Source organism: Chaetodon auriga, chromosome 1 (assembly GCF_051107435.1).
Source record: "Chaetodon auriga isolate fChaAug3 chromosome 1, fChaAug3.hap1, whole genome shotgun sequence".
Classification (NCBI taxonomy): domain Eukaryota; kingdom Metazoa; phylum Chordata; class Actinopteri; order Chaetodontiformes; family Chaetodontidae; genus Chaetodon; species Chaetodon auriga.
In genome coordinates this window covers 15,797,806-15,825,000 of record NC_135074.1, presented here as the reverse complement: position 1 = coordinate 15,825,000, position 27,195 = coordinate 15,797,806, and the positions used below count along the sequence as shown (strand labels likewise).

The 27,195-nt window shown below is 40.5% G+C and overlaps 1 protein-coding gene across 3 annotated transcripts in view; it reads right to left on the bottom strand.

The window, feature by feature from the left end:
- LOC143318293 (CUB and sushi domain-containing protein 1) overlaps nucleotides 1–27,195 on the bottom strand; it is a 375,208-nt gene that overhangs the window by 99,711 nt on the left and 248,302 nt on the right. For all 3 annotated transcript variants that reach the window (XM_076726460.1, XM_076726469.1, XM_076726479.1), the window contains 11 exons: nucleotides 24,498–24,619; nucleotides 24,106–24,178; nucleotides 22,654–22,792; nucleotides 21,455–21,642; nucleotides 21,113–21,301; nucleotides 15,930–16,046; nucleotides 15,445–15,660; nucleotides 14,556–14,744; nucleotides 12,590–12,759; nucleotides 6,419–6,575; nucleotides 3,576–3,767 (listed from right to left, as the gene is read on the bottom strand). In XM_076726460.1, the coding sequence (XP_076582575.1) occupies nucleotides 3,576–3,767; nucleotides 6,419–6,575; nucleotides 12,590–12,759; nucleotides 14,556–14,744; nucleotides 15,445–15,660; nucleotides 15,930–16,046; nucleotides 21,113–21,301; nucleotides 21,455–21,642; nucleotides 22,654–22,792; nucleotides 24,106–24,178; nucleotides 24,498–24,619 (1,752 nt within the window). The remainder of the gene's footprint in view (nucleotides 1–3,575; nucleotides 3,768–6,418; nucleotides 6,576–12,589; nucleotides 12,760–14,555; nucleotides 14,745–15,444; nucleotides 15,661–15,929; nucleotides 16,047–21,112; nucleotides 21,302–21,454; nucleotides 21,643–22,653; nucleotides 22,793–24,105; nucleotides 24,179–24,497; nucleotides 24,620–27,195) is intronic.

Sequence of the window (27,195 nt, the reverse complement as noted above, 5' to 3'; positions counted from 1 at the left end):
TTGTTAATCGATAGAGCTGCTAGTGTTGATGTTCTCCAGGGTCTGTTCAGGTCGACTTCATTATGCATTGGGTCAACTTGTCCTCAGGTATAATCTGATCGGGTCTGACTGTGTTCAGGTTCCCTGTGGGTCTCCCTTTTCTGAAAATGTATTTATGTACATCAAGTTTGGGTGTGTCTTCCATAGGTCTGTTTTGGATCAGGTCCAACATCTCGGTCCAAGATCTCTACTCTTTGTATCACATTTCTTGGTCTTCTTTCCAGCCCTATTAACATTTCAGTTCATCTGTATAAGAGGCAGCTCCTCTACTTTGCTATAAATTACTCCGAGGTGTGAAGGATGAGTTAAATGAGAATCCGTTAAGAAAGGCTTGAATCATTAAATCAACCTTGAATTATCCAAGCTCCTGTTATATAGTCTCAAGGTTGGTGACCAACTTTGATGGTTGTTTTCCCTTAAGGATCTCCCTATAGTGTTCAAAGTTCAAGAAAAAAAAAATCTTCTTAATGCACAAGAGAGAACTGGCTTTCTGTGTTATTTTTATATTGTTTTCAGTGGTGAGGAACAGGAGAGATAACAGGAAGCAGGGGAGAAGGCTGGGAGTAGATCTGAGCTCATCATGGTAGTACATGGTACACACGGTACCCCACTGAGCCAGCAGATTGATGCTGATTAGAAAATGGTTTGGAAGAGAAGAGGCTTTACATCAGTGTGTGCATTGTATGTTTGTGTGAGTTAAGAAGACACCATGAACACAGCCCTGCAATCTACAATACCATGACAACCTACTGCTGTACTGCTGCGTTACCCGAGGCAGAATGCACACAAATACACATTCACACTCCACTGTACACTTCAACAGAAAGGACGAAGAAGATAATGACACAATCACACACAGGGCCTGAAACATACTTGAAAAAACTTGTGCAGTTACAGTATGCATTAAACAGGTCCACACATATGAATGTACACACCCACACACAGACTCATGCAACATAACCAGTTGTTTCAGTTCCCAGTGAGAGAAAACATAGGAGGAAAGGCAATTACTCCAATATGTTTTATTACGAAAAGCAGGTAGAGAGGGTAGGGAGGCACAGATGAACGAGGAAAAAAAAACAGTTATATAGGGCCAATGACAACTGCAATCTCCCGAGATAGAGAAAGAAAGAGAGAATAACAGGCACACACATATAGAGCAGACGATAGACAGCTTTACTGTATGAATAGCAAACCAAAAAAGGACAAAAAGAGAGGTGAACCACTACTCTGTTTGACTCAATGTGGCACAGAAAGAGAAAGAGAGAGGAGGATGGTATGTAAACAGCCTGAAGCAAAGCCATCTCCTCATCTCCATGCTACTACATGCAGATATGGGACCGAGCCAGACAGACAGAGAAGGAGACAGTCAGAGAGGCACAAAGACAAACGCCCCAACAGACAGACAAAGGAGGAAGATACAAAGGTAGCTATAGAGGCAGTTAGCCCAGGGCTCTGCCAGCAAGTATTCTCCTGTTTGCTGGCTTACCTGAAATAAGGCAGCGACAGAGCAGCTACAAATTAATGACTGACTGCAGAGGTACACAGGGACACACACTGAGATTCACACACATCCAGCCAAAAACGCATACTCATTCGCATTCACACCCACATAAATTCATTCACCGCACACACCGATGAGCGCACATTCTTTTTAGTTGCCATTAGCAACCACATCAGGCCATGTCCCACCTCAGAGAGCTCAGGTGTGCTGGCAGGTTAGAAAGACACAAGGTTTGGCTCTGCAGAAGGGAATTCCAAATTAACATGTGCCAAGTGCCCATGTCTAGCCAACAAGGTAGAAAAAAATAAGTGCTTTACTTTGTAAAATATGCAAAGCCACAAAATATTTATGGACGAGGAATCATGGACTTCAAAAATTGCAAATTTGCTTTAGGGATATAAAAGCTTGGAACAACACCAGCAAACAAATGTCCAGTTCATGCTTCACTGGTGGTTGCTGAATGACAATAAGTAATAAGAATGACCAGCTGTACGTTCTGCATTGTAGCTAAAACAAACATTCGCACACACAGAAAAATAAAACAAAATACTTTCACAGGTCCATGGGCAAAGGAAAAAAATCACCATGTCAAAGCACCTGAATTGTTTGGCGCACTCCACTCCGACCTAATTAAGAGCTGCCAAGTACCAGCTAAAGCTAAATCTGCCCTCTGGCAGCTTATCTGCCTCAAAACCTCAGAAACATTCAAATATATTCAGATATGCCAAATGAGAAACCTTTATTTTTGTCATTTTCCCTGTGTGTAAAATAAAAGCTAATATTGTGGGAGTGCGCAGCAGCAGTCACATAAATGGCTGATTATTACATTATGCTTTGGGCAGTTCTCAGAATTTTCTCAGTGCTCTTTCAACTCAAAATTTATATGACTTTTAGGCAACGTAACAATTGTTTTTAAGTTCCTTTTTTCAATGTGTCTCATGACATTCACATTGGAAATAGTCTGTCTTCCTTCATCAAGTCATCAAGAATCAAAGCAGTGATATGCATGCCTGGCGTGCAATATCTTTACAGTTCTAATGAAAATGCTACTTTGTCGTCACACTCTGTGGCTCCCTGTTTAAGGCTGAGTCAGAATTACCTTAAATCTGACTGCTTTTCCCAGAATAATTTTTGATCATAATTAGTCATCCTATCACAGTTAATGTGGCTCTAAGGTAAAGTGGTTCAGATGAGAAAAGTTTCATTTCTCCGGGTACAATTATTGTCACTACTTTGACTATACTGACATAAAAGCTCGCAGGAAAAAGGAAATTCAGTATTAGAACTTCTGAGAATAAGACAGGCTGCAGTCGTCAGCTTTGTCACAGTGAAGTGCATGTGGGTGCACTTTGATTCTGCTCTGCGTTGTCCGGTATGTGAAAAAAAAATTGTATCACTCAACAATTTCAGATGAACCAATATTGTTTTTATATCACATCACTTCTTGGCATCTGAAAAAGGTCTCTGCTGATAGAATATTCTATTTATTGTGCATGCTGAGAATAGAACAGAAAGATACCGCTTCTGTCAAAGTCCTTGGCATAAAATACTGTGCACACCTTCAGGGTACAAGAAAGTAGCCTGGCTCACATTATAAATTTATCAAAGTTCAATTCAGACAGTCATCCCCTATTTTTGCACTTTAAACATGCCATCCTCAAAATACACAGACGCCTGCTGCACTAAAATCTCATGCCTGGTGACATCCTACTGTCCAAGAGCAGACAGTCTTGTACGCACCAGTTGATGCATCAGCAAGTGCTGTTTTTCACACATTCATCAGTCCCCATGCCCTCTTTTCAAAGTATTCACCTGTTTTGACTCAATCACTTGTTCACTCACTCTCTCTTTTGAAGCATCACGCTCTTACTGGAGCTTAGAAACAGACACAATGAGTCTTCGACAGCAGCTTCTCCCTGCTATATTTCTCATTGAATGGTATGAAAAAAATAACCCAGAGGTTAATAATTCAGATCATGCAGTTCTGAATTATTGATGTTCATAGAACCTACACATGTATTGGCATACTAACCGATGCAGGAAGGAAGTGGTTTGTCCCAGACCCGTCTGTCCCCGCTAAGACATGTCAGTGTACTGCTGCCATGAAGACTGTATCCAGGGTTGCAGGAGTACAGGACAAAAGTGTTGGCATAATGACCGTCGTCCTGGATTTTATAGCCATAGCTGGGGACACCTGGTTCCTCGCAGCGTACTAGGTCAAAACCTAGAAAGAGAAACAGAGAGAAACACACACACGGGCACGCACACACATACAGATTAAGTCTTCCTGTCTGCACGGTAAGACAACATCGCATAAATGAACAGGGTGATTCAGAGAAGCTTTGGACAAAAGGACATAAGGTCATACTCTTCTCCTGAGTGTCACTACTTCCTGCAGAAATTTCAAGTTTAGCTCACTGTTAAAGCTTCTATATACATCATTCACTGAAACTAGATGTCCCGCTATAGCACCAACATCTCAAACAAGACAGAAAACAAAATAAATCTCAGCAAAACCGTCTTAATAAACAGTTGAAATAAACCCATAATTCATTGAGTTAGATGTGTAAATATTCCACGCTCTGTTTTTAGTAATGTATTCAGCTTGGTAACAAGCAATTTCTTCGATCTGTCGAGTGACCTGAATCTGTGTAACCTGTTAGCTTGCTAGTTATCCTGCTAATGCTGGCTCCCTGAAACATTGAGTAAAATATGGATTAGGTAGCTAATGTTTGCTGATTTCAGCTGAATGTGAATGCCTTCATCTGGCTTTTACTGGACGTTTCTATAGCTTCTACTCTTATGCTTGTTCCTATGAAATTTGAAAAATGTGTAGGCTTCTTCCTTTCCTGAAAGATATGTGAAGTCAGCAGCACCAGCAATTATATTTATGGACTGAAAATGTGGTTCCTTTATGAAACTGTAGGGATTCATCAAATGATAATTTCACATCCCACACAAACACAAATATACTGTACACTTGAACAAGCACACTGCAAGGGCTGTCTGTGTGTTTTGAAGATAACACTGAACAGGAAAGTCTAATGCCTTTAAAACGGATGGATAAACAAAGACACAACAATGTCACTGACAGATTTTCTTTGCCTCAGGTCAGCCTCTTATGAACATAGTGTCCTCCCTCAGATCAGAAACATCCACAGTTGCTATATACATTGTTTTGTCAATAATGTTTGGCCCTACATGGAGTATATTAGCATCTGAAACAGCAGCTGAAAACATCGTCTAATCAAACCTATAAATTTACAATGACTTTACAAGTTTAATGTTATCTATAAACCACTCAGCAACCAAATGTACTCCATGTACAGGAACATGTATGGACTATAACCGCAGTGATGTGGTTTCAAGCCTCAGGCTCTTCAACTGGCACTAACAAGTTTTATTTAACCCAAATAAATTGAGTGATATTTCAAAAATTCTTTCATGTTAAATTGAGTTATTGTCAGTGAAGACTGCGTAATGTCTTTTTGACTGAGGGTGTCACTAAGTCACTTGATAAGACAACAGCCATCTCCAGCAATCCTCTTCTTCTTCATCTTCTATGTAGAACAATACCTGCGATCTGTTATTTCTGGACAGATTCAGGACACAAAATCAGACTGTACTCATTGTCCAATCACAATTTATTCCTCCATAAAACCTTGTAATAACATCTTTTACAAAGCCAGCGACTTTTAAAGTGAGTCATCTCCACAGTTTTGTAAGGTGTGTCAACAACTGTTAATCCCTTCCTGCATCCATTTCAGTGACACAGACACATCTCACTTGAGTCAGCCTTTCTTGTTAATGTCTTGAACGGATGTTTGAAGTCTTGTGGCTCTATTAAAATAGCCTCTAACACCGTGTAACATTAAAGCGATCTTACTCAGTCCCCGATCCTACTTAAGAAACCATCGCCACCTCTTTTGCTCAGATGCTTGTCTCTCCTTTCTCCTGTTTAAATCTTCTATCAATCTCTCTTATCTATCCATCAGCTCATCCGTTGTAGTAGAACTTTGTAGAAGGTGTCACCTTCTCCAGTTTAATGGCTTGCAGATTAATGGCTGTCTAATGGTGTAACTGACATACAGACCATCCATCTAGTATGCATATACCATCTACCTTCATCTGTTTGTCCCTCCGTCCAGTCGCTCTTCCACTCCAGATGTGTCGCTCTCTCACCTTCTTTTAATGGCTTGCAGATAAATGCTCCTCTAATAGTCTCTTTGACTTACACAGCAGCTGGTCTTGCCTTCTGAACAGACTCTGTTTAAGATGTGTGTGTGTTTGTGTTAGAGAGTGAGAGAGGGGTGGGGTGGGGGTGCAGGTGTGCATATGTGTCTTTCAAGCATTCATATTATCATTTCCTTTTCCTGTATGCTTGGTAAACTGCTGTTGCACTTTGGACTGTACCATCAACAGAAATTGCTCAGAAAACTGATTGTTGAGCAATTTCAGCTGTCAGAAGTGAAAGAAATAGCCTGGCAATTTGCTGATGGAGAAAGACTAGTCTTTGGAGTTTTGTAGTACATGACACGTATTTTGTTCTGGTATGAAGCACTCAAGAATCACTTGACTGAGGCACAGGACAGATGTAGGAAATATCCACGAGGGCCATGTAACACAATCACAACCACTCTAGTTTTCAATTAAAAACATCTCCTTACAAGGACCTTCATGATGAGCTCCTCACAGCTCCTCACAATTTGGGAAATTATTTTGTGTGTTTGCGTGCAAACACTGTGTGTGTGAAAGCAAAAGAGAGGGCTGTTTTCTTTCTGTGGCCATGCTTGAGCGAACCATGGCTGTATTAATAAATATAGAAGGAAAAAAAAAGTCAGCTGATCCTAACTTAACTTTTCTCAAATAACTCACTTGTGTATGTGAGGCGGAAGCCTTGGTTGGTTCCAGAGGCGTTGCTGTTGAACTCCAGCCACAAGCGATTGGACGTACTATTGATGACATGACCCATCATGCCTTCATGTGTAAAGTTGCCAAGGAGACGGGATGAAGTGTTCTCTCCATCATACACCTGTCATTCAAAACACAGGAACAGGACCGCAGAGCATGAATAAAAACATGAGTTAACACGGTTGGTGTGATTTTGTAGAGGTTTATGTGGGTGCACGTCTACCAGTTCAAGCAATGAGAATATTACAGAACATGGCTGCACGGTGCATGGTGCACTGCTGACCTGGTGTGGAAAAAAAGCAAAGCACAACATGGAGTCAGTCTTGAAACCAAAATGACAAGGCATTGCTGTATTGCCTCAGCCTGTCCTCTGCAAGTGAGCCATGAAAACACCAACCAATGCAAATAAAAAAAAAACCTCACTATGCTTTAAATAAAAGCTACTTTGCTCTATCTTTGTGTCAGCGTGAACCTTGAGACGCACAACAAAGACAGAGCCTAAAATATCTCCATGAAGTTGCTGAGGTCATAAGAGAGTTTTTAAGGGGCTAACAGTCATCAGAACCATTGACGCCTCATTTTTTATGACAAACTAAGACTTTTCACACTTCCGGAGAGTAAAGAAACAAAGTGTTGTTGAGTTTTATGGTGGGTAGATAAATTAGTTGCCATACTTAAAATGTTGTCCCAACCCACTTTGAATTTTGTAGTCTAATCCTTGTCTAGCACCTGTGGGAAGCAGCAGATACGAGTATCACTTCAATTTATGTGTCAGCAGAGGGGATATTGCAGACCTCAGTGAAAAATAAAAAGGTGCTAATTCACAGTTGAGTTTGTCTCCAGCTGTGATAAGTGTTCCAATTTTTTGTTTATATTTTTAAAAATGATGCCGCTTAAGTGAATTCATTTTAATAGAGGAAGCCATTAACAAGTCATAAAGTGCGTTTCCTGGAAATCACTAGTAAAAGTGAGAAGTCTCAGGATGCATGTTCTCCACACTTAACTAAGCAAGTGTGTGTGTGTGTGTGTGTGTGTGTGTGTGTGTGTGTGTGTGTGTGTGTGTGTGTGTGTGTGTGAGATGCTGTCATGCATATTAGAGAAGGTGAAAAAAGCAGCAGAGTGAAAAGAGGAAAGAGAGAAGAGGATAGATTAAATTTACAACATATAAACATCATTGGACTGGATTAATATTGCACGACTTAGCTTGTATTCCCTTTGTTGATCAGCCTTTTATTCTTTCCAGATGTTAACATTTTAGCATTTTTGCCAGACCCCACTCTTCTTTTTGGTCCCATAACATTTGTGCTTCCCATAGTTCGTACTGTGATCAACAACCTGTAACTGCGTTCACACTGGCAGCACTAACAAGAGGCAAAACAGCTGGAAGTCATTTATTTCAAATGAGCGCTGTGAGACAAGAAGATTCGCAGAGTGGAGTCGTGGCTCCCAGAGAGATCTTTACTTCTCGGCAGCACAGGAAAGCTGAGCAGAGTTGAACACCATACAAATGACAAAAACAAACAGACCAGACAAAACAGAACTTTTCAAGTTTACAGGTGGTTAGTACTTGATGCTGACACTGGAGTCTACTTAACGGCTTCTCGTATTAAAAAAAATAGTGGAGAAGTAGCAGTTGGGAAGTACAGTCTACTTTTGACTGCACGTTGAAGGGAAGAATTAGGACTCTGAAGTACCTCACAATACTACCTCACAGCTGGGATATAAATGTGAACTGCTCATGCCTGTATTTGGCATCCTGGTACTATTCCACAGATTGGTTGTGACGGGTCTGCAGGTGGCAGGAATGCCAAAGGAAAAGGGCAAAGACAATGTATTGACAGTGAGAGGAGACGCCTCTACATGAAGCCAAAGAACGAGCTACAGTATGCTGCAGTGTGCGGTTGTGATAGAAAGCAGACATGTGGAGAAGATGGAGAAATGTGGGAAAGAAGAGTGTGTAAAAGAGCAAAAGCTTAAAAATTAAGAGTGGTATCACAGTATTTGTAGCATTACTCCCCTCAACTTCATTTTCCTTCGCTCTTCCTCCGTAGCCATATCTCTCCCCTGACTGTCACTTTTGCATCTTACTGTCTGTCTGTCTCTCTTTCTCTCCTCCTCTCTCTGTTTCAGTAAAACTCAGTATGGTTAATGAAAAGCCCTGCGGCTCATAAATCAACATGTCACCATCTGCCACCCCTCCTCTCTGTGTCTGTCTGGCTCTCTCTCTTTCTCGCTTGCTCTTCTATCACCCCTATTTTCATAGAACAATTCCCGCACATCCTTACTTTGTTTCGCTCTCACCCTCTCTTTTATTCTTCAGGGTTGGAGTACATCTCAGCAAATTTGGTCAAGCACGGTATAAGAGGGCATTTTTAGGCAAATTGAGCTTGGTTCGCCCTTTCTTTAACAGTGCCAGGGTGAAGCCTTAGCCAATAGCAAAAGGAATTGTAATGAGTTGGTTCATATGTTACAGGAGATTTTAGCCTGCAGCTCGTTGGAACTGTCAAACAAATGGTTTGTGTTCAGAGTATTCTGCAGCAGTAACAGGCAATTGCTCCATTACGGTTAGCCTGAGGAGTGGCATGCTAATTGCTAGCCTAAGTGGCACTTTGGGGCTTTCCTTCCAGTTCATTGTAGTTATGCTTTCTGCTAATTCTTTGGGACAGCTATATTCAACAGACATGTTCTACATTACTCGTCAATGTCCATATAAATGGTTATTTCTATACCATCCCACAAGATGATGATAGTGAACGTTTCCTCATGTCAAGCACCGTCCTTTGCATAATTACTACTATTTACATGACCCATTTTTTAACGTGTCCTTAAAATTGATGGATGCTCAGGGGGAAAAACCACCTGATTGTACTGTTTGTCTAAATGATTTATGAGACTAAAGGTCAATAGCAGTGCTAGCAGCCTCATCTGGACGTGACACGAAAGAAAGAAAAAATGTTGATTCATGAAAATGGAGAGACAAGTTACGACTACAAGTGTGGCAAAAATGCAAAGGTTTGACCTGAGGGTTTAGCAAGAACCCAAAGTATTTATACTCTGGTGAACATTAAAAGTGTTCGGACTGACTCACAAGCTTCCTTATCTTTCAGTCAGAGCGTGTGGAGTAATGGTCATGAAACCCGAAATGTGCAACACTAACCACCCGTTTGTTACATGGACATATTAATTGAACACAAAAGACTCAAGATGTTTCCAACCATCTGCACTTTCCCAAACATACATTAAAGCAATAATAATAATAATCTTAAAAAGTGGGATGCTAGTCCAACTGTGTATAGTTAATTATTCCAGCTGTGTGCGCAGCAAAACAATCAACCAACTCCAATGCCTGCACATGTTCAATAACACACAGAGATGTTAATTATCATGTAACCAGCATGTTCAAGCGTGTGCTGCATTACCATCAGAGCATTTTGTATTGTACTCTCTACATGACTGCATGGCAACAGTTGGGTTATACGAGGAGGGGGACTGACGTCAAACAAACACTTAACTTTCATTTACTCTAAAAAGTTAGTTGTTATTCGTGATTTAGGACCCCAAGCATGAAAAATTGAAGGCAAAAGTTTAATATTGTTGTATGCCCTGTGTTGAACGCGATGTGTCATTCTATCAATCAGTCTTGGGGCCTCCCATTACTCTTTGATTGCTATGTTAGCATCCAGTGTGTCCTCATTAACTTTTGTGATCTCTAGTCATTCTCTGGATTCTGTTCCTCTGTTCATGTTATTTTCTGATAAGGAATCAATTTATTACAGTAAATATTGTGTCAAATACCCTGCAACGAAGGCATTCACAATTTGAAGAAGAGCAAATGCCTTCCTCTGCTCTCCAGTCCTGGGGCTCGTATCCTTTTATCGAATTACTGAGATAATTACATTAAGAGGGGGGAGGCTGTGGTGTCAAGCAAGTCATGTTGGAAAAGTAAGGTAAAGCAAACTTCAGTGGGCTGGATCTGCATCTCTTCATGGCTGCTTACAGAATCCAGGCTGTGCTGGGATTTGCTAACTTTAAGATTGTTTTTTTTCTGTTAACTATGTTGGTGTCACTTTCCTTTCCTTTTTCTTTTTCTTTTTTTTAATACCTACCCCACTGGGAAGAGTTCCACCTTAAACAGTGATGTCACGCCTCTCTAAAAGTCAGGGGGAACCCTGCTAATACAATCTAACCACAGACAGGCTCAGCCAATGCTCTAGGCCTAATACTTATAATACACTCTAACCACATACTGGCTTAACCATGCCCTCAGGCCTTATACTGCTAAGAGACATTGTGAATAGACAAAGTCTTAGATGGTGTCTGTAGGACAGCGTCAAGACTGTAAAACAGCTCACACAGCTGCTCCTAACTGACACTGAAGTGGGCACATGTACCCGAGAGAGGAATTAAGAAGAATTATGAGCTCTGGGAACATCTGTAATTCTGTTTATAGTTCAGACGTATACAAGTATGCACATCCAAGTTTTTAATATGTAAACACTTCAATGAATGCCTTACATATACATTGTGACAACTACAAATCCTTAAAATGTATCGAAGACTGAGAAGAACCATAATAACATAGTGCAGATGACAAATTTTATACGGCCTGCCAGTGCAGCACATCTCGCCTAATTACAGCTGACAAACTGCATAAATGTATGCACAAATTTTTGTAAGAAAAAAAAAAAGCATGTATAAACATGTATACTCTTCTGTTTATTTGACTTTATTTTGCCACATATTATGACCAATAGAAGTGTTTAAAAAAGTTCATCTTCAAATACAACAATAACACACTGCAGTAGGTTGGTTAGAGGGTTAACAGAGGCAGAATTGATCCCTTTGTGCCTTTGTTCCCCGTGTATTCATTCAGCCATAGATGGCCCTGCAGCAGCAGCACCATCAGCACTAATGGAGAACATGGGTGATAAACCCCTGCAGGGATGTTCGTGCTGCTTACAACAATGTTTAACACATCTAACAGCGAAAGGCAAACCTTGCTAATACAGTTTGACTACATTCTGGCTCAACCAAAGATTCAAAGCCCCTCCCTCCTGTCGTTCAGGTTTTCGCTCCAGTCTTTTTTTGTTTGTTTGTTTTTTGCAAATCTCACATAATTAAGGGCTCCACATTCACGGACACTTTAATTGGACCAGGTGTACATGACTGGAACAAAAGCTTGGTGGGCTTTGAGGACTGTATTGAGAGAGTTTAGGTTTCACAACGCACCATAAAAATAAATGTGTGAGTCCACTGGCATGAAATGTATAGATAAGAAGTTCCTATTCAAGACAGTTCTTTGCTTTTGGATCAAACATAGAAGAACATTGAAATTTATGTCAATTCAGACTAGTTCTGGCATCATGCAGGTCACTGTATCTCTTCATGAGTGAATGCTCTCATAGGAAAGCAATGAAGTGGCTAACATAAATTGACAGTACATGTACATGTCAGGTCCAAGTTGAGGTTGAATATGTGGACATTTCTTGTTATATAAATGGAGGTTGCTTTGAAGATGAAAGTAATATGTTATTGGCTATATGAGGTATATCCTTTGATATTGCTGAATGAGAAATATTACAAATATTTCAATGAAAACAAATTAATGTTGTCCTATATAATTTACTGCCTTAGAAATATCATGTAGCTGAGAGCTACGAAGTGAAATCATCAAGTTTAAAGACGGCAATTATTTTACAGTGAAAAACAGAGAGACATACAGCATGTACTGCAGATAAAGCACTGAAGGAAACATGCTGTACATGCCAGTCTTAATAATAGTAGATCCTTGATCACATACTGTTGTGGTCTACCTGTGTGGCCACTACAACACACACTGTTTTTTTGACAATATGTTATTTTACTGTGTTCTTGAGTATTCCCGCATCACCTCAATTGACTCAATAGACTCAACTGTTTTCTTTTCAAGCAGAATTTGAAATAACCCAAAAAGAAAACAATCTGTTCGAGCATATCCACGCCAAAGCATACACGACTTTGCATACAGACAAGTTTGTGGAGATGTATGTGCACTGTGTGTGTATCTGAATCCGTAAAGAAATTATTCATTTATGGATTCTGTACCACCTAATTGGGAAAAGCTTGTCACACGAGCACGTGTGCGGGTGAGCATACCTTGAGATAGTCTCCGTCTTGCAATGAGAAGCTCTCAGCTTTCAGCCTGATTCCTTTGCCCTTTTCGGTAGTGATGCGGTAGATGCACTCGTGGTTGTTATCGTAGTTGGAGGGGAAGTTAGGAGAGAGCAGAACGCCCTCTGGTCCTTGTGAGGAGGCTCCACACTCCGCTACAGCAAGAAAGGCAAGGGGGCAAGGACAGCATGGATTAAAATCGCAGCAATATCATTGTGCAGTCAGAATGTCTTATTGTGTAAACCAGATGAGAGGAGAGGAAGAAAGATTATAGATAAGTGCATAACGGCATTTCGTTGTCTCTGTGTTGCACTCTGATGATGACGATAAAGTTAAATCTAATATAATATAATATCCTTTATGATCACTAACCTTTTCTAACTCAACAGATATGGTAACAATAATAACAATAATAATAATAATAATAATAAGCCATAGAGTAAAACAGAGCTTAAAAGTACTTGTTTGAATTTGTCTGAAATAATACAATACAAGCAAGAATGAGGAACAAATATATTCAAAAGCAAAGCAATGAAACATAAAGTGCAAAATTATTATAGAAAATTATCAAGCAGGTGCAGTAGCTATCAAAATTTAGGAATTCAAATAAGTGTTACTTTCTGCAAATAGAGTTTTCTCGTATGCAAATGAGGAAAGGAGAAAGGAGAAGACAGGCGAGCAGGCTTTTAAGTCCAACTGAAGGACCACCACCACTTGGTAGGGAAGAGGAAATGGAAGTAATGAGATAGACAAGAGAGAAGAAGATATGGAGCATCACGGAACTCAGTGAGAAAAAGAAAACTAAACAAAACATGCAGTGTTTCTCAAATCTGAACAAATCTGAAACTCAAAACAACATTTTTGGAAATGTTCTGTTGTTTTTAAAGCAGATTATCGTAGGAGATAAGGAGCATAAATCTTTTCAAAGTGAGCACAGCACTGTGGAGTGGGGGTGAGAGAACAGAGGATAGTGAAGAGGGAAAAGAAATGGATGAACAAAGAGCTGGAAGAGGAAGAAAAGAAGACAGTAGATGAACCAAGACAGACAAGGGCCTTTTGAAAATATGCGGAGAGAAATTAGGAAAGGGAAAAGGGGAGTAACAAAAGACACAGTATTAACACTTTTCATATAGCAGCTAATGGCCTAATTATCTAGCCAAGGACTGTTAAAATACAGAGGAAGAGGAGAAGCAGAGAGTTAGACGGAGAGACAGAGAGCTAGAGAGAGGGACGTTTGGAAAGAAAGAGAGGGAGAGAGATGATCCTAGTGAATGCTGCCAGCTGCTGTTGCTCAGTTTCCTCTTAGTCAGGCCTGATCTCCTGACAGATAATGCTATTATAGCATTTTCACTTTGCTCTTTTTGGGCCTTGAAAGTTACCAGCAGCTACCAGTCAGACTCTCATAAATTACCTGCAGTATCTGAGGAAACACTGGGACTCATCAAATACCGGCAAATGACAACCTGCTAACAGCCAAATCCTGGCAAATAAAAACCAACAGTCACCCAGTCTAATAATAGTAAATTACAATTGTGTCAGCAATAAGATATTGGTGAATTACAACCATGAAAATGCTGATACTCTATGTCTTGGCTTATTCATATGGTGAAGAAGTTAATTTCAAAGTTCTATTTTACAAGCTGCCGGTTACATTTCACACAAGATAAACCACTGCAAAGCTATTAATATTGAAGGCAGAAATACTTTTCAAAGGCTTGTTACAACATCACTGTATATTATGTTGCATGAGAAAGCGATGTTGTATAGGGAAAGTTCAATGAGTCTGCACTATAACACACAAGCGCTGGACAACTTCATGTCTGAAACTTTATGTTGAACGCATAAAAACTAATTCTCTGCCTTGATTTGTGTTCTGGATGCAGCGTCAATCATTTTCCAGTTTCACAGAGACAGCAGTCAGTGAGACTGTCTGTCTACTTGACTGTCTCACCTATACATCGCGGTAGTGTGTTGCTCCAGACTCGCCGGCCCCCTCCCAGACAAGTGATCTTGCTGTCTCCCTCAAGTCGGTAGCCATGGAAACAAGAGAAGGCCAGTGAGTCGCCGACTCGAAACCTGAAACCCATCCTCCTGCTGAACGCCGGTACGCCGGGATCCTCACATGGCTCCAAGTCATATTCTACACATCCAGAGAGATAAATAACATTGTTGAGGAGTCATTATAAAAACACTAGTGTTTCAAAACATAGAGGAACTATGAATATTGTTAAGGTAGCCAAGATGAAAAATACTCTAAAGAAAAAGAAATTAACTCAATTAAAAATTTGGGGACTTCTTGGTTCTACAAGAGAAAAGACTTCAAGGATGAAGACTGACTGGTTGGTATGGCAAATGCATGTCTGGTTAACCGCCCCACCTCTGTTAAGGAGCAGCGCATAGAGGCTTCCTGAGCTTTGCTATGGGATCATCCAGGACTTTCAGCCATGCAGCGGATGAAACAATCCAAAGCTGGATGACGAGTGCAGTATCTTAATGCTTTGTAGGTTTTACGTAAGGTCTGTGACAATGATTGGAATGTTAAGCATCTTAAAAGGCCTAAAATTGGGTTTTACGGCTGTTTGTTTGGTCTTCAAACTACAAACCCTTTTTTTTGTCACCTTCACAGATCCTGCAGCTACTGCGCTGCTGCTGTCTTTGTAAGGCAGAATAATTTACCATATTATTACAGAAGAATACAACTAAATAAGACAACCCTAACTATAGTATCTGTTCAGTCTATGTAGATGTGAGAGAGCCTGTGGGCCTATGTCAGGTTAAAAAGGCAGGTTTAGGTTGATTTACTGGCCCCAACATCCATGTCGCTCTTGCAGTGTTCTTACCTGAGAAAGTTATATTAAAGCCTTCGTAACTCATGGAAAAATCCGATATGAAACGTAGCTGAGCACTGAAGTTCCCGTAGAGCCCTGCTTTGACACTAGGGGGCAGCACTGAGCCAGTGAGTCGAGCTACTGGAACCTGGAAATTCCCGTCCTCGATGATGGAAAGATAGTCGTGGTTCTCCTCCAGATGAAAAGTGTGAAAAACCAGATGGACTCCTGGAAATCCATGGATGAATGGATGAATGGATGGATGAATCGACAGGTAGATGCATGAATAGATGGACAGATACACAGTATGAGGCAGAATTAGTCACAAATACATACAAACACCGAAACAAATTCACAAATATCAGGGCACATAAACAACACAGACAACAATCCTCAGAGTGTGCAGATCTAATAAACACATCTATCAACATGAAGAACAACAAATTCCAAGCAAATTCATGGGTGTGTCCAAAATGTCTGTGTATGTGTGCTCATACCTTTCCCATGAGACACCTCTATAGTCCAAGTACAGTTAAGAGAATTGGGATAGAAGTCAGGAAAGCCAGGAGAAAGAATTGTCCCCGTTTTACCGAAGACGTAGCCTCCACAAAGGGCTGCAGAGAGAGCATGAGAAACAGAGAAGGGTGGAGGAAAAAACAGGTGAAGAAGTTTCTTTTTTACTATTCTACATACCTTTAGTACTGAGCTAAGACAAAGACCAAGACATTCTGGAAAAAAACAATTATCCGAGTTTAACACCTACAAATAAAGACATATCTTCAGTACAGTGGAGGTCACCATCATAATGACAGATTTCCTTGCTTTAAATGCAGTTAAATCGTATCTCCAGCTCAGAAAAGCTGGAGGTTTAGTCGTGGCTCATTAGTCAAGCCTTTACTGGTTGCATTTGAGACAATTTTGACAAGAACTGATCATTGTTAGTGGGTGGAAAAAATAGAACAAAACATGATAATATGATTCGGGAGTAGATGACTTCTAAATTATAGCAGTAGTGAATGCCCCGGTATGTATGTTGACTTAAATCCAAAACATTCAACTCCCAACTGATTTCTCCAGTTTGAGCAAATGTGTTTCTTATATAAGCTACAGTAACTGAATTTTTGACCACTTGGGGGCACCAAAAACAAGTTGTGTACATATCATTGACATATCATCACCTTACGCAGTAAGCTGCTGGTAAACATTCACTAATTTAACACATCCAGCAGTTACAAAGCAACAGTATCATTCTTTCACAGGCGTGTCTCTGGTCCACCTGGATGATCTCAGTCCAGTGCTCATTCTCTTCTGTTTTTTGTCTCCACCAACTCCTGAGGGAAACACCTGGCTCTTCAGCTGCTAAATGCTCCTCTATGTTCAGCACCTAGTCCTGAACTGTATCTGCCTGTGTTTTGGTGGTGAGCAGGAAGAGAAGAGCGGATTTTTAGAAAGTTTTCTGAAAGAGCTGAAAATGACACTATGAGAGCCGTGGGAGTGAGCAAAACAGTGAAGTTCGAGAGCGGACAGCTAAACAATGAGCTGAAACTCACTATACAGCTCCATAAAGACGAGGAGCGCAGCAGATTCATGTGATAACTCCCTGTGGGTTTGTCACTACGAGCGACCCCTTTCACATTGTTTTTGTCTTTCACATTGTTGTGATAAAAATATCAGTTTTTGCCACTTTAAACAATGAAGCAAACCTTTTCCTAACCTTGGCTGAATCATTTTTAATTGCCCTCAATTAGCACAGGCCTCAGAAAACATCTTCATAATGAACTGCCAATGTTTGCAGATATTATCAAATAATCAGTGTGGTTGGGGAACTTAATGCTGTTGTTTCTGTATATAAAACGCACTGACAATTTAATGCTGATTTCACCTAATTTGATCGTGTGAGAGAGAAAAGCAAAACTTTTAAAGGAGTAGAAGTCCAGAGATGCACTTGATTTGCAGTACAAAAAGAAACAGAGCAGGGAGAATGTGACAAAGAGAGAGTGACTTGTCGAAAAAGAGAGTGAGAGATTGGTGTGTGTGCTACCCGACACCTAGCCTCCACACAGAGCCGGACCGCTCATATGGAACAGGACAAACTCATTTGGGATAGAGCAGATTGGAAAATACTATAGTAACGTAATGGAGAGTAAAAGCGGGCTTGCGGTGCATTCGAGACTGTTGAACTAAGATAATATATTTACTCTTTGTTTCTCTCTCGCTGTGCCCACATCCCTTTTAATTCTATTCAGCTCAATTCAGTTCAATTTAATTCAATTAAAGTGCTTCAAGGTGCTTGACTGGCATTGAAATAAAACAGGAGTGTTTTTCTCGCCTATAAAACAAACACATCCCAGACTATAAACTGAATCAGAAACAGTAACATTTTTTCTTCGCCGTTAATGTCCCTCCTGTCTGATTGTTGAAGGTTTAATTTATATATTCTGGTGCACAAAAGCCCCTTTTAGCTCCTGAAATAAACAGTGTGATGATTCATTTGGTGAAAGGTTTGTAAATTGACATTTTATTATATTGACTTTATGAAGACAGATGTTGCAGCTTCTCTCGATTTTTCATGCTGCAGTTATTCCAAGGTGTGATTGTCGAGGGCAGGCTGTGTGTCCACCTCTCCCTCTCCATCTCTTTATCCATCAGTGTCTTTCCCTCCATCTCTTTCCATACCATATTTCAACAGAGCTGCAGTTGAGTTGAGTAGCTGTGATGACAGTCGCTGTCTCTCTCTCTCTGTCTGACTGGCTGCCTTCTGAGCATGTTGTGGTAACCAGCTCCAGTTTTTCCACACTCCCATCAGGACTAAAACTAGGACACTGTCTGACTAAATGACCCTTGTTGAGGGAGGCATGTGCGTGCATCTATTGTGTGTGAGAGTGCATACTTCAGTGTGCATGAATGATCTGTGTGTGAGAAGACTGTCAATGTATGTGTGCGAGAAAGTGTGAGCTGTGTGACAATGTGAGAGAGAAGAAGAAGACAGGAAGAAGGACTATTCATGACTCTGACAATCATTGGAGATGCGAATCAAAGTGTGGCAGCACTCAATGTTGAGAGAGGCAGCACGAGACTGAACGCTGCACGAAAAGCAGATACAGAAAGATATGGCTTGGTTTTAGAGAGGGAACAGGTAAATAAAGGTAAATGTGCACCAGACGTCAGCTGCACTCCTCCTCTTCTCTGCCTCCATGTTTTTCCCTCTATCTTTAATTATCTCCCTCTTAAAGGATGCCATGGCATTTTTTTTTTACTATATGGGATAGTGTGACTTCGGTCACTTCTAACAAGTTGTTGTCTTGGCACCAACTGCAAGCTTTAAAATGTCACGCTGCCCCTTCAACATTCTCCCTGACACATAAAAGAGCAGCCAGTGTTCTGCATTATCTGTTTGGTGATTTAGCCGACCTGCAGGAATAAGACTGCGCCATTATTTATAGACACAATATTGTCTAAATAATGAATTTTTGTGGCTGTGTGAAGCAGCGGTAGGAAAAGGTTTGGCTTTTCCTGTTAAAATGTTAACTGTGCCTCTGAGACAATACTGTAAATAAGATTATTGCCATTAATGTGTGCATGTGTGTGCATGAGCTGCTTTGAGTATGGCCGTGGGAGTTTTAAAACATGATTTCCTTTCTCCTATAATCTGATGTAAGATCTTCAAGCCCTCTCTGATCGGACTTTGTAGGTTTTCTCTGTGTTTGTGTTGGTCTGATCTGGCTTCCTCCCACAGCTCCAAAACATGCAAATTGGACACATGAAATAGTCGGCACAGTAGGTAGGAAAAGAGTAAAGCAACAGAACGGGAGAAAACAATAACTATCTGATTAATCAAAAAGTCAGCATGACGGACTTTTTCATGTTTTAGCCTAAAACACATTTGACACATAATTCTAGTCCCACGATCGTCTCTAAAAGCAAACTATGACATGTTTTTTTCAAGTCAAGGCCCGCGCACCGCTTTAGAAAAGTGTCACTCTGAAATAGTGTGTCTTGTAATGTAACAGCTGTCTGGTGAAATGGCATGCCAGGCTGAAAATTGAAAATGTCACAGCAGCCATTTAAAACTGCTTATGTTATATGGCCGATATTGTGAGACAGACTGCCTCGGTATGAACTCGCTCCCAAGTTGAGACATCCCGACTTTGCCTTTCAAATTGGATTCTTCTCAATCTGCGGATTGAATCAGACGACGTGTATTCATCTCCCACGGCGGCGTGAGCTGTGGGCAAGCGCTGAATGGAAAGGCCTGCGAGTGGCCAGTGAGCATCTGTTTCAGTCGTGCCTGTTGACCCTTGTGATTTCACTGAGGCTGCATGTCCAACTTGGGCCGTTGTGGTAGTGTGTTCTCTGGAGTGGGGACCGATTGTACAATTAACAGTATGGCTGCCAGTTACACAGGACTGGGAATAGCATTTAATTTCCTCATATGGATGAAAGAAGTCACTGATGGGGACACCTGCGCCAGCTCCCTCTCCCCGCTCTTCTGTGTCTGAGTCTCTGGCTCAACCTTCTCCCATTCACTGCGCCCTATTTGCTCCACTTCTGTTTTTATGTTCATGAAGACGGGGCCGTCATGCTCAGGGCCATCTCAGACCAATTAGTGGGAAACTGAAGAGGGCAATTAATGTTGGCTTTATGTAAGTGCACATTGACGCAGACATATGGCTTGAATGTTGAAATAAGATGGTCTCTAGCTGTTTCATTTATGTGCTGATGGGACTGTATGTAGAATGTCGCTTGGACCTAATCTTTTAATTTGATCATGTGAAGTTATTTGATATGTTTATGTTGTGATATTTAAGACAATAATCTAACTAGCTATTATGACACTTCACCAATCCTGAACTTATCTCACACACAACAACCACACAGCTGGTGGCTTGCAAAGGGGAATTGTGAAAACTCATTTCCAGTGGACAATGCAGCCTTGGTGAAGCCAGGGCACAGTTGTGTGTGATAATGACACTGCTGCAGGCCTGTTTGCCAGATTCCGCCTGCTTATTGGCAAAAGTAAGCTTGCCTGACTACCATGCAAAGTGGCTTCTAACTATGCCGGCCTTCTGTCTAGTCTTTGTTTTTGGGTTCCACTTCAAAGTGACAGCTGTCTAGGGTTTTAAAGTCAGTTAAAACCCTAGACAGAAGTCAGAAGCCAATTTATTTTGAATAGTTTATGTGTTATTGCAAATTATTCATCTGCTAATATTGGGGGGACAGTGGTGTACTGTTTAGCATCATCAGCTAAACAGTACACCAGAAAGGAGGTTCTGGGGTAGAACATGCCTGACAACTGAGGTTGTCTTTTCCAGTCCACCTGCATGAGTTCCCTTCAGATGCTTCCAAGACAAGCATTATGTTCCTGGTGACTCTAAATTGTTGGTGTGTGTGAGTGTGAATGATTGTCTGTCTATATGTGGTAGCCCTGTGACACACTGAGGATCCATCCAGGGTGCACCATCTCCACCCCTCTGCGACCCTGCACGGGTAAGCAGCTATAAATAACGGAGGAAGGGATGGAACTGAAGAAAAGAACTAAGGGAATGTGGTCATGGTCCAACAAACTGCAGTTTATCAGTATCCCATCGTTGTATTAATCCCAAATAACACACTTAACAGATTTACAGTGCAAATAGGCTTTCATCAGGAGTGATCAAATGAAAGAAAAAAGAAATCTCACCATCACAACTGGGAAGAGCATGACTCCACTGATGATTCTGCTCACAAACAATTGGCTCCTGATCACTCAGTGTATATCCAGGGTCACATGTAAATGACACACGAGAGCCAATGGAAAAGCTGCTGCCATGGCGACGGCCATTGACTGGGATACCAGGATCGAGGCAAGAGTCTGACTCCATTTTCACACCTGAGGATCACGTCACACAAGCGCAAATACCAAAGTCAAGAGGCTGAGTGCATATATGTTTCTGGGGTAATTACAGAAGCAAGGCATTGTTCCCTGCAAGTCATTCAGTGTCTGTCCACCAAACATTTCTATCAGTCAATCAGCCAGCCTTACTTTCATATCTGATGCTGAAGCCTGCTGCAGAGCGGCTGTTGTCTGTGGTGAACAACAGGAACAGGACGTTGGACGTGGAAATCAGGAAATGAGGTGCTTGGGTGCCGTGGTATTCACCGATCAGGGGAGACGATGTAGAGGGGCCATCCCGGATTTCCAGTGTGTCATAGTTGACCTCAGTCTGGAACCTAGACAGACGGACAAAATAACAAACAAAACAAAACAAAAAAAAACATGCACAATGACCTGACATACAGAAAGATAACATTTATATGACTGGCATACATAACGTGTGCGCATGCTACCTCAAATACCAGCAAACGTAATGTAACTAAGAGCAAACGGTTTCAATTGGTAGCACATGATATTAAAATTCTAAACTGCTGCAGCAGCAATGTTCATTTTATTAATGCCATTGTAGGGCACAGAACACTGAACAATAACAGACTGATGACCTGTCCAGACAAAAGTCTATCATGCCCATTTAAACAACTGAGCACTTACGTAACCACATTACTACCTTGTGTAACTAACTAGCTGAGCAACTGCTGCTGTACTTCAATCTGATTACTGACTTGTAGATTGATTGAGCAATTACCAACAATTGTGGCTGCAAGGCCCTGAGAAGCACTTGGTTCTTGAGACCCTGGGTGCTGCTGGGTATAATTTTAACCATCAAATCCAGCAGTAACTGATTCAGAAAAGGGACCTCATATGAATGCAATTAACTGCCTGGTAGGATGGAAAACAGCGGACTCACGATCTGAATATCTAACCAGCTAACTGAGCAAATAACTAGCCTCTGAACCAGACATTTGCATTTAATGCAAATGCTGAAACCTATGAAATGCCTCATGGGCGATGAAGATAAAAAAAAAAAAAAAAAAATCTCAGCAATTTCAGGCTATGCTGCATCTGCTCGTGGCTTGTTTCCAGAAAGAAATGTGCAAAAAGCCAACATTAATTATTTACTGCAGCAGTAACTCACCAACTACATTTATGTCTGACTAACTTACAATGATTCTGAAAGACTGACCAACTAAGAGACTAACTAACTAAATAATGTACTGGCTGATACAAAAAGTGGAAAAATGCCTTCATACTTCATGACCGTCGTCAATCTCACTGAATAACTGATGAGCAAACTTTAACAACTGTGACAAAATATCTCTCTATACCTGCATAACCAAATCACTGACCTGTCAAAGTGTATCTTCACAGCATGGTCTGGCTGTGCTTCAATCACCCACTGACAGCTCAGAGAGTCCTTATAAAAGGAGGGCCAACCAGGAGACAGCAGAACACCAGTAGGAGCAGTGAGATGGCCTCCACATGGAGCTACAGGGAAATAAACAGAGAGAGAGAAATTAATCATTTTTTTCTTGTAACTGTTACAGCATGAGCACAAGGCTCATATGACATTGAGTTAGCAGATTCATCATCTGCTCAATTTATTTTAGCTCTCTAATCCTTTCTGAATTTCCCGAATTCATACATAAACATTTACCTTCAGAAAATGTGCTTTGCCAACCGTGTGCTACAGTAAACAATTTTGAGTGCTCATGTTTGAAAAAAGGCTAAAATAATTATAGCATGATAATTTATACAGGAAATCAAGGATATTTATGACTCAAATTATGCCAAAAAGTGGCTCCTCATTTCCCTGCAACTCAGACGGCTGCAGGCGGCAACGCTGGTACATCCTGACACTAATTTATAGCTAACATAGAGTCCCAAAATCTCAATTATGGCACAGTAAAATACAAGAACTAGCTTTCGCCTAGTTTAGATTCCATATCAATAAAAATTAAAGAGCATCTGATCTGTAGATCATGCGTTGCTCTTTCTACAATATACAGTTTGCAGTGGCTTATCTTTCCCATTCTAACCACTGCTTCTGTTTTTCAAGTAGCTGATACCTTTGCCCTTTTGATTGCTCATTCAGACTTTCAGCAAGCAAAGACAAAAATCACTTTTCTTCCTCCCATTCTGTGCATACTGAAGCAGTGGTACTCATGGCTGGGACACACAAGAGAAAGTCATTCTGGAAATAAAATGTAATTATCCTCCCCTGTCCAATGGGAAGAATAATATTTTCCCATACTCCATATTTAAATAATGTGACAACCCTATTCAGTTTGATTGTCTCCTCCATCCCATTTATTAACAGCGGGCAACATTTGATAATGTCATTTAGACTGTACAATCAAGATGGAGGGGATACAAAAAGACGGCAAACACTCACAGGCCAGTGGATGCCATTCATCTTTAAAAAGTGTTGAAATAACTGCATATTCACCCTCCTTTTATTATTACTTCCACATATTAGCTTATCTGCACACCATGGATACATCTCTGTATATTAGAGTCTGCATATAATGAATGCAGCAGAACTTGTGCCAATCTCATTTAAGATTATTGTTGAGAGAGACAGACGCATGCAAACAGACTGAATAAGCGCAGGGAGGCTGGAGGCTAAAGCAATTAGAAGAGGAAATTTATACAGTTTCTAAGGTGTATAAGCACACTTAAGCTAAACGGAAAGAGCCAAATAGCTGGATGCATTGTGACCTTATATTATGGCAAGCAGAACATTTTCAATGATTAGCCACTGCTCATACATAAAGTAAATGATTTGTATGTGTGTTTACCTTCACAGCGAGGTACGGCCGCAGACCAAACAACATTTCCTTCCTGAATGATGCAAGTGACCTGATCAGACCCCTGGAAATTTGATATGAAAGTATGATATTAAAGCTATTCAACTTATTTCAAGGTAAGATAAAAACATAGCCAAAGACAGACGAAAGAAAGAAGACATTGAGATAACTCCACCATAAATACACACACAAAGCTACACAGAGATAAAAATTAAATATACAATAAGTCGCATTTTACCATCTATGCTACTGCACCTGCTGCTACTGCTATTACTACTACCAATATTCATGCTAATAATGATAACACTAGGAAAGCCTATTTGTATTTCACGGTATAAATAGTACCTCATTATGGTAGATTTCGACAGATGTGTGATTTTTACCTGTGTCCTAATGAATCCTTGATCACAGCGGAAAGCCACAGAGCTGCCGAGCTGAAACTGGTCACCGTATCTTTGACCATTGACAGGAACGCCTGGGTCATGACATTCATTCTGACCGAAGGCTACAAACAGACAGCGAAAAGAGAAAACTTCAAATGGGAGCCAGCAAACTGAATAATCTTATGAAACAAAGGTAAGTTGCCTTGGAACAGATTAAGCAGAGAGAAAATGTGATGGCAGAGAAAAAGAAAAAAATCTCTTATTTTGAACAATGTTCCCTCGTTTTTCCAATTTATTTCAATACCTGAAAACGAGTTGTTCCAGAGGGGGATAAAAAGTTTGAAAAGCATTGCTGTATCACTGTCAGTGAATGTGACATCTCCACTGATATGGAAATATGGGAATGGAATTATCTTCACGTGGATTCAACCCTGTCATGTTTAGCTTATATTATCTTTATTCCAGAGATTAACCTGATCCCACCCAGGGCACACACCCAGTGATTGGACATGACTCAGGTTGATTAGCTACTGATGGAGAGGAAATGAGAGCAGAGAGAAAAAGAGAAGGTGAGGAAAAAATAACAGGAGAGGAAATGGAAGGTACACAAACACAACACATGGGCACATATATCAACAGACACCGGTGGATGGATAGAAACACATTTGCATACATGTTCATATATACAAGTAGAGCACGCACATACTGCATACAAAATAATTATGCACACATTCACACACCTGATATAAGACATGGCAGGAAAAACTGGGAGACATAAAAGGAGGAGAGATGTATACACGTATATGAGAGAACACACAAAATGAAAATTAAAGAAGAGAGACCGTGCGGTGAGGCTTTTGGATAAAGAAAATGTGAGACAAGGTTGTGTGTGAATGAAAAAAGTGAAACAACAGAGAAGAGGCTTGAGTCAGAGTGAAAGACGGAGATCAACATGACGGATTTGAGAGACAGAAAAAAGGGAAAAAAATAGAGAAAAGAAAAATAAGGTGATGATCTCCAAATTTGACACCAATATGCTGAACATTTTGTGTGAAAGGGCTTTATCTTCATGTGACGGCATTGTACAAGATGTACTGGCAACGTGTGACTTTTCAAGGGTGAGGGTTTTTTTTTTTTTTTCTCAGATGCAATTTTTTCTTCTATCTTGGTTTCTCCTTGTGTACAAAGTGAGATTTGATGTAATTTTGCTCCAGTGGTTCTCCTCAGACCACATCAGCAACGCACCGTGCTGTGACTGGGCTGCTCAGGGAATAGAGATGACGGTTTTGTTCCCTCTTTGGCAGCAGTGACAATACTGTTTAAACACAGCCTAATTCAAATATGGCACTGACAACCACAGCTGTCATTACACTGAAGGAAATCTTTAGATGTGGCACCCACATACTCAATAAGCTCAACTGACCTTGACTTTATAGTCATAAATTAATTACATTTCATTATTTTCTGTGACCAATCCCTGGCTCCCAACGCATTGCTCATTGCACATAATTGCACAGTCTGGTGTGTCAAAGTTCATATTTCAGGTTCAGATGTTACTTTCATAAACAGAAAAGACATAGCCATTGATATTCATAATGCATTCAAATGTTAATAGACCAAATTACTGAAACAGCACAAAGATTTCTAATCTTTCTTAAGTCCCCACGTAGTATTTACTGGACCAGGCATTCAAATGACATCCTCCAAAAGCTATATGAGTGCATGTAAACATTCGTCTTTCTTTAGGAATATGGATATTCATCTACAGTACATTGTATTTTTTTTTTACAACTGTTTACAATAACAACACTGCATAATACATCAAGGAAAAGGGGATTATAGGGATGATTTATGTATTTGTATATCACCTTTAGAAATGTTTGTGAGTCACTCTGAAAGCATATTTTTGCTTCAAATGGTGCATCAAACCTTTCATTTGTGTTAGGATTAGGGTGAAAAAAAATGCTTTCGGATTAGAGATAGGACTTTTTATTAAATGTGCTGTGATGCTAAAGAGGCAAAATATCATTTAATACTTTCATTTGTCAAAAGTCACCTCTCAAGGAAGAGTCACAGACAAGGTCATTGGAGAGGCGGTGTGTGAAATGGTGCAAAACCGCATGGAAATCACAGGGAATTAATCAGAATCAGTCATGTAGAACTAGTTCATCTTGGAGCAGATAAACATACAGGCTGCAGTAGTCAGGTTCAGAGCTGACAATGGGACAGGCTTAACTAGTTCAAGTACCAGTCAAGCAGAACCAGTCCAACTCAGGACAGATGAACGGAACATGAGCAGTTTGCATTGGTGTTGTATTAGTCATGAACTATTACTCAGCTGTGGTTAGTGTTTGATGACCCTGAGCCAATCACTTTATTTCTGTATTTAATATGTGTGCCTGAATGGCCTTTAATGGTTATTATATACAGAGATAGCAGTTACACAGACAATTCAAGCCAGTGCCTGAAACCCTTTAAAGCAAATCCTGATACTTGGAAATTTATCAGTCTAACAAGTATCACTTGGCGCATATACACGCAAAAAAAAGAGTTTCTATGTGTTTTACGGTTCCCTGCTGTACATACAGAGGTACTCAGATGACTACAGTGGGGCTCTCATGTAGCATTCAAACAGAAAACTCACCCCTGAAGTGTTATATTTCTTTGATACTATAATGTGCTTACTTTCTTCATCAGC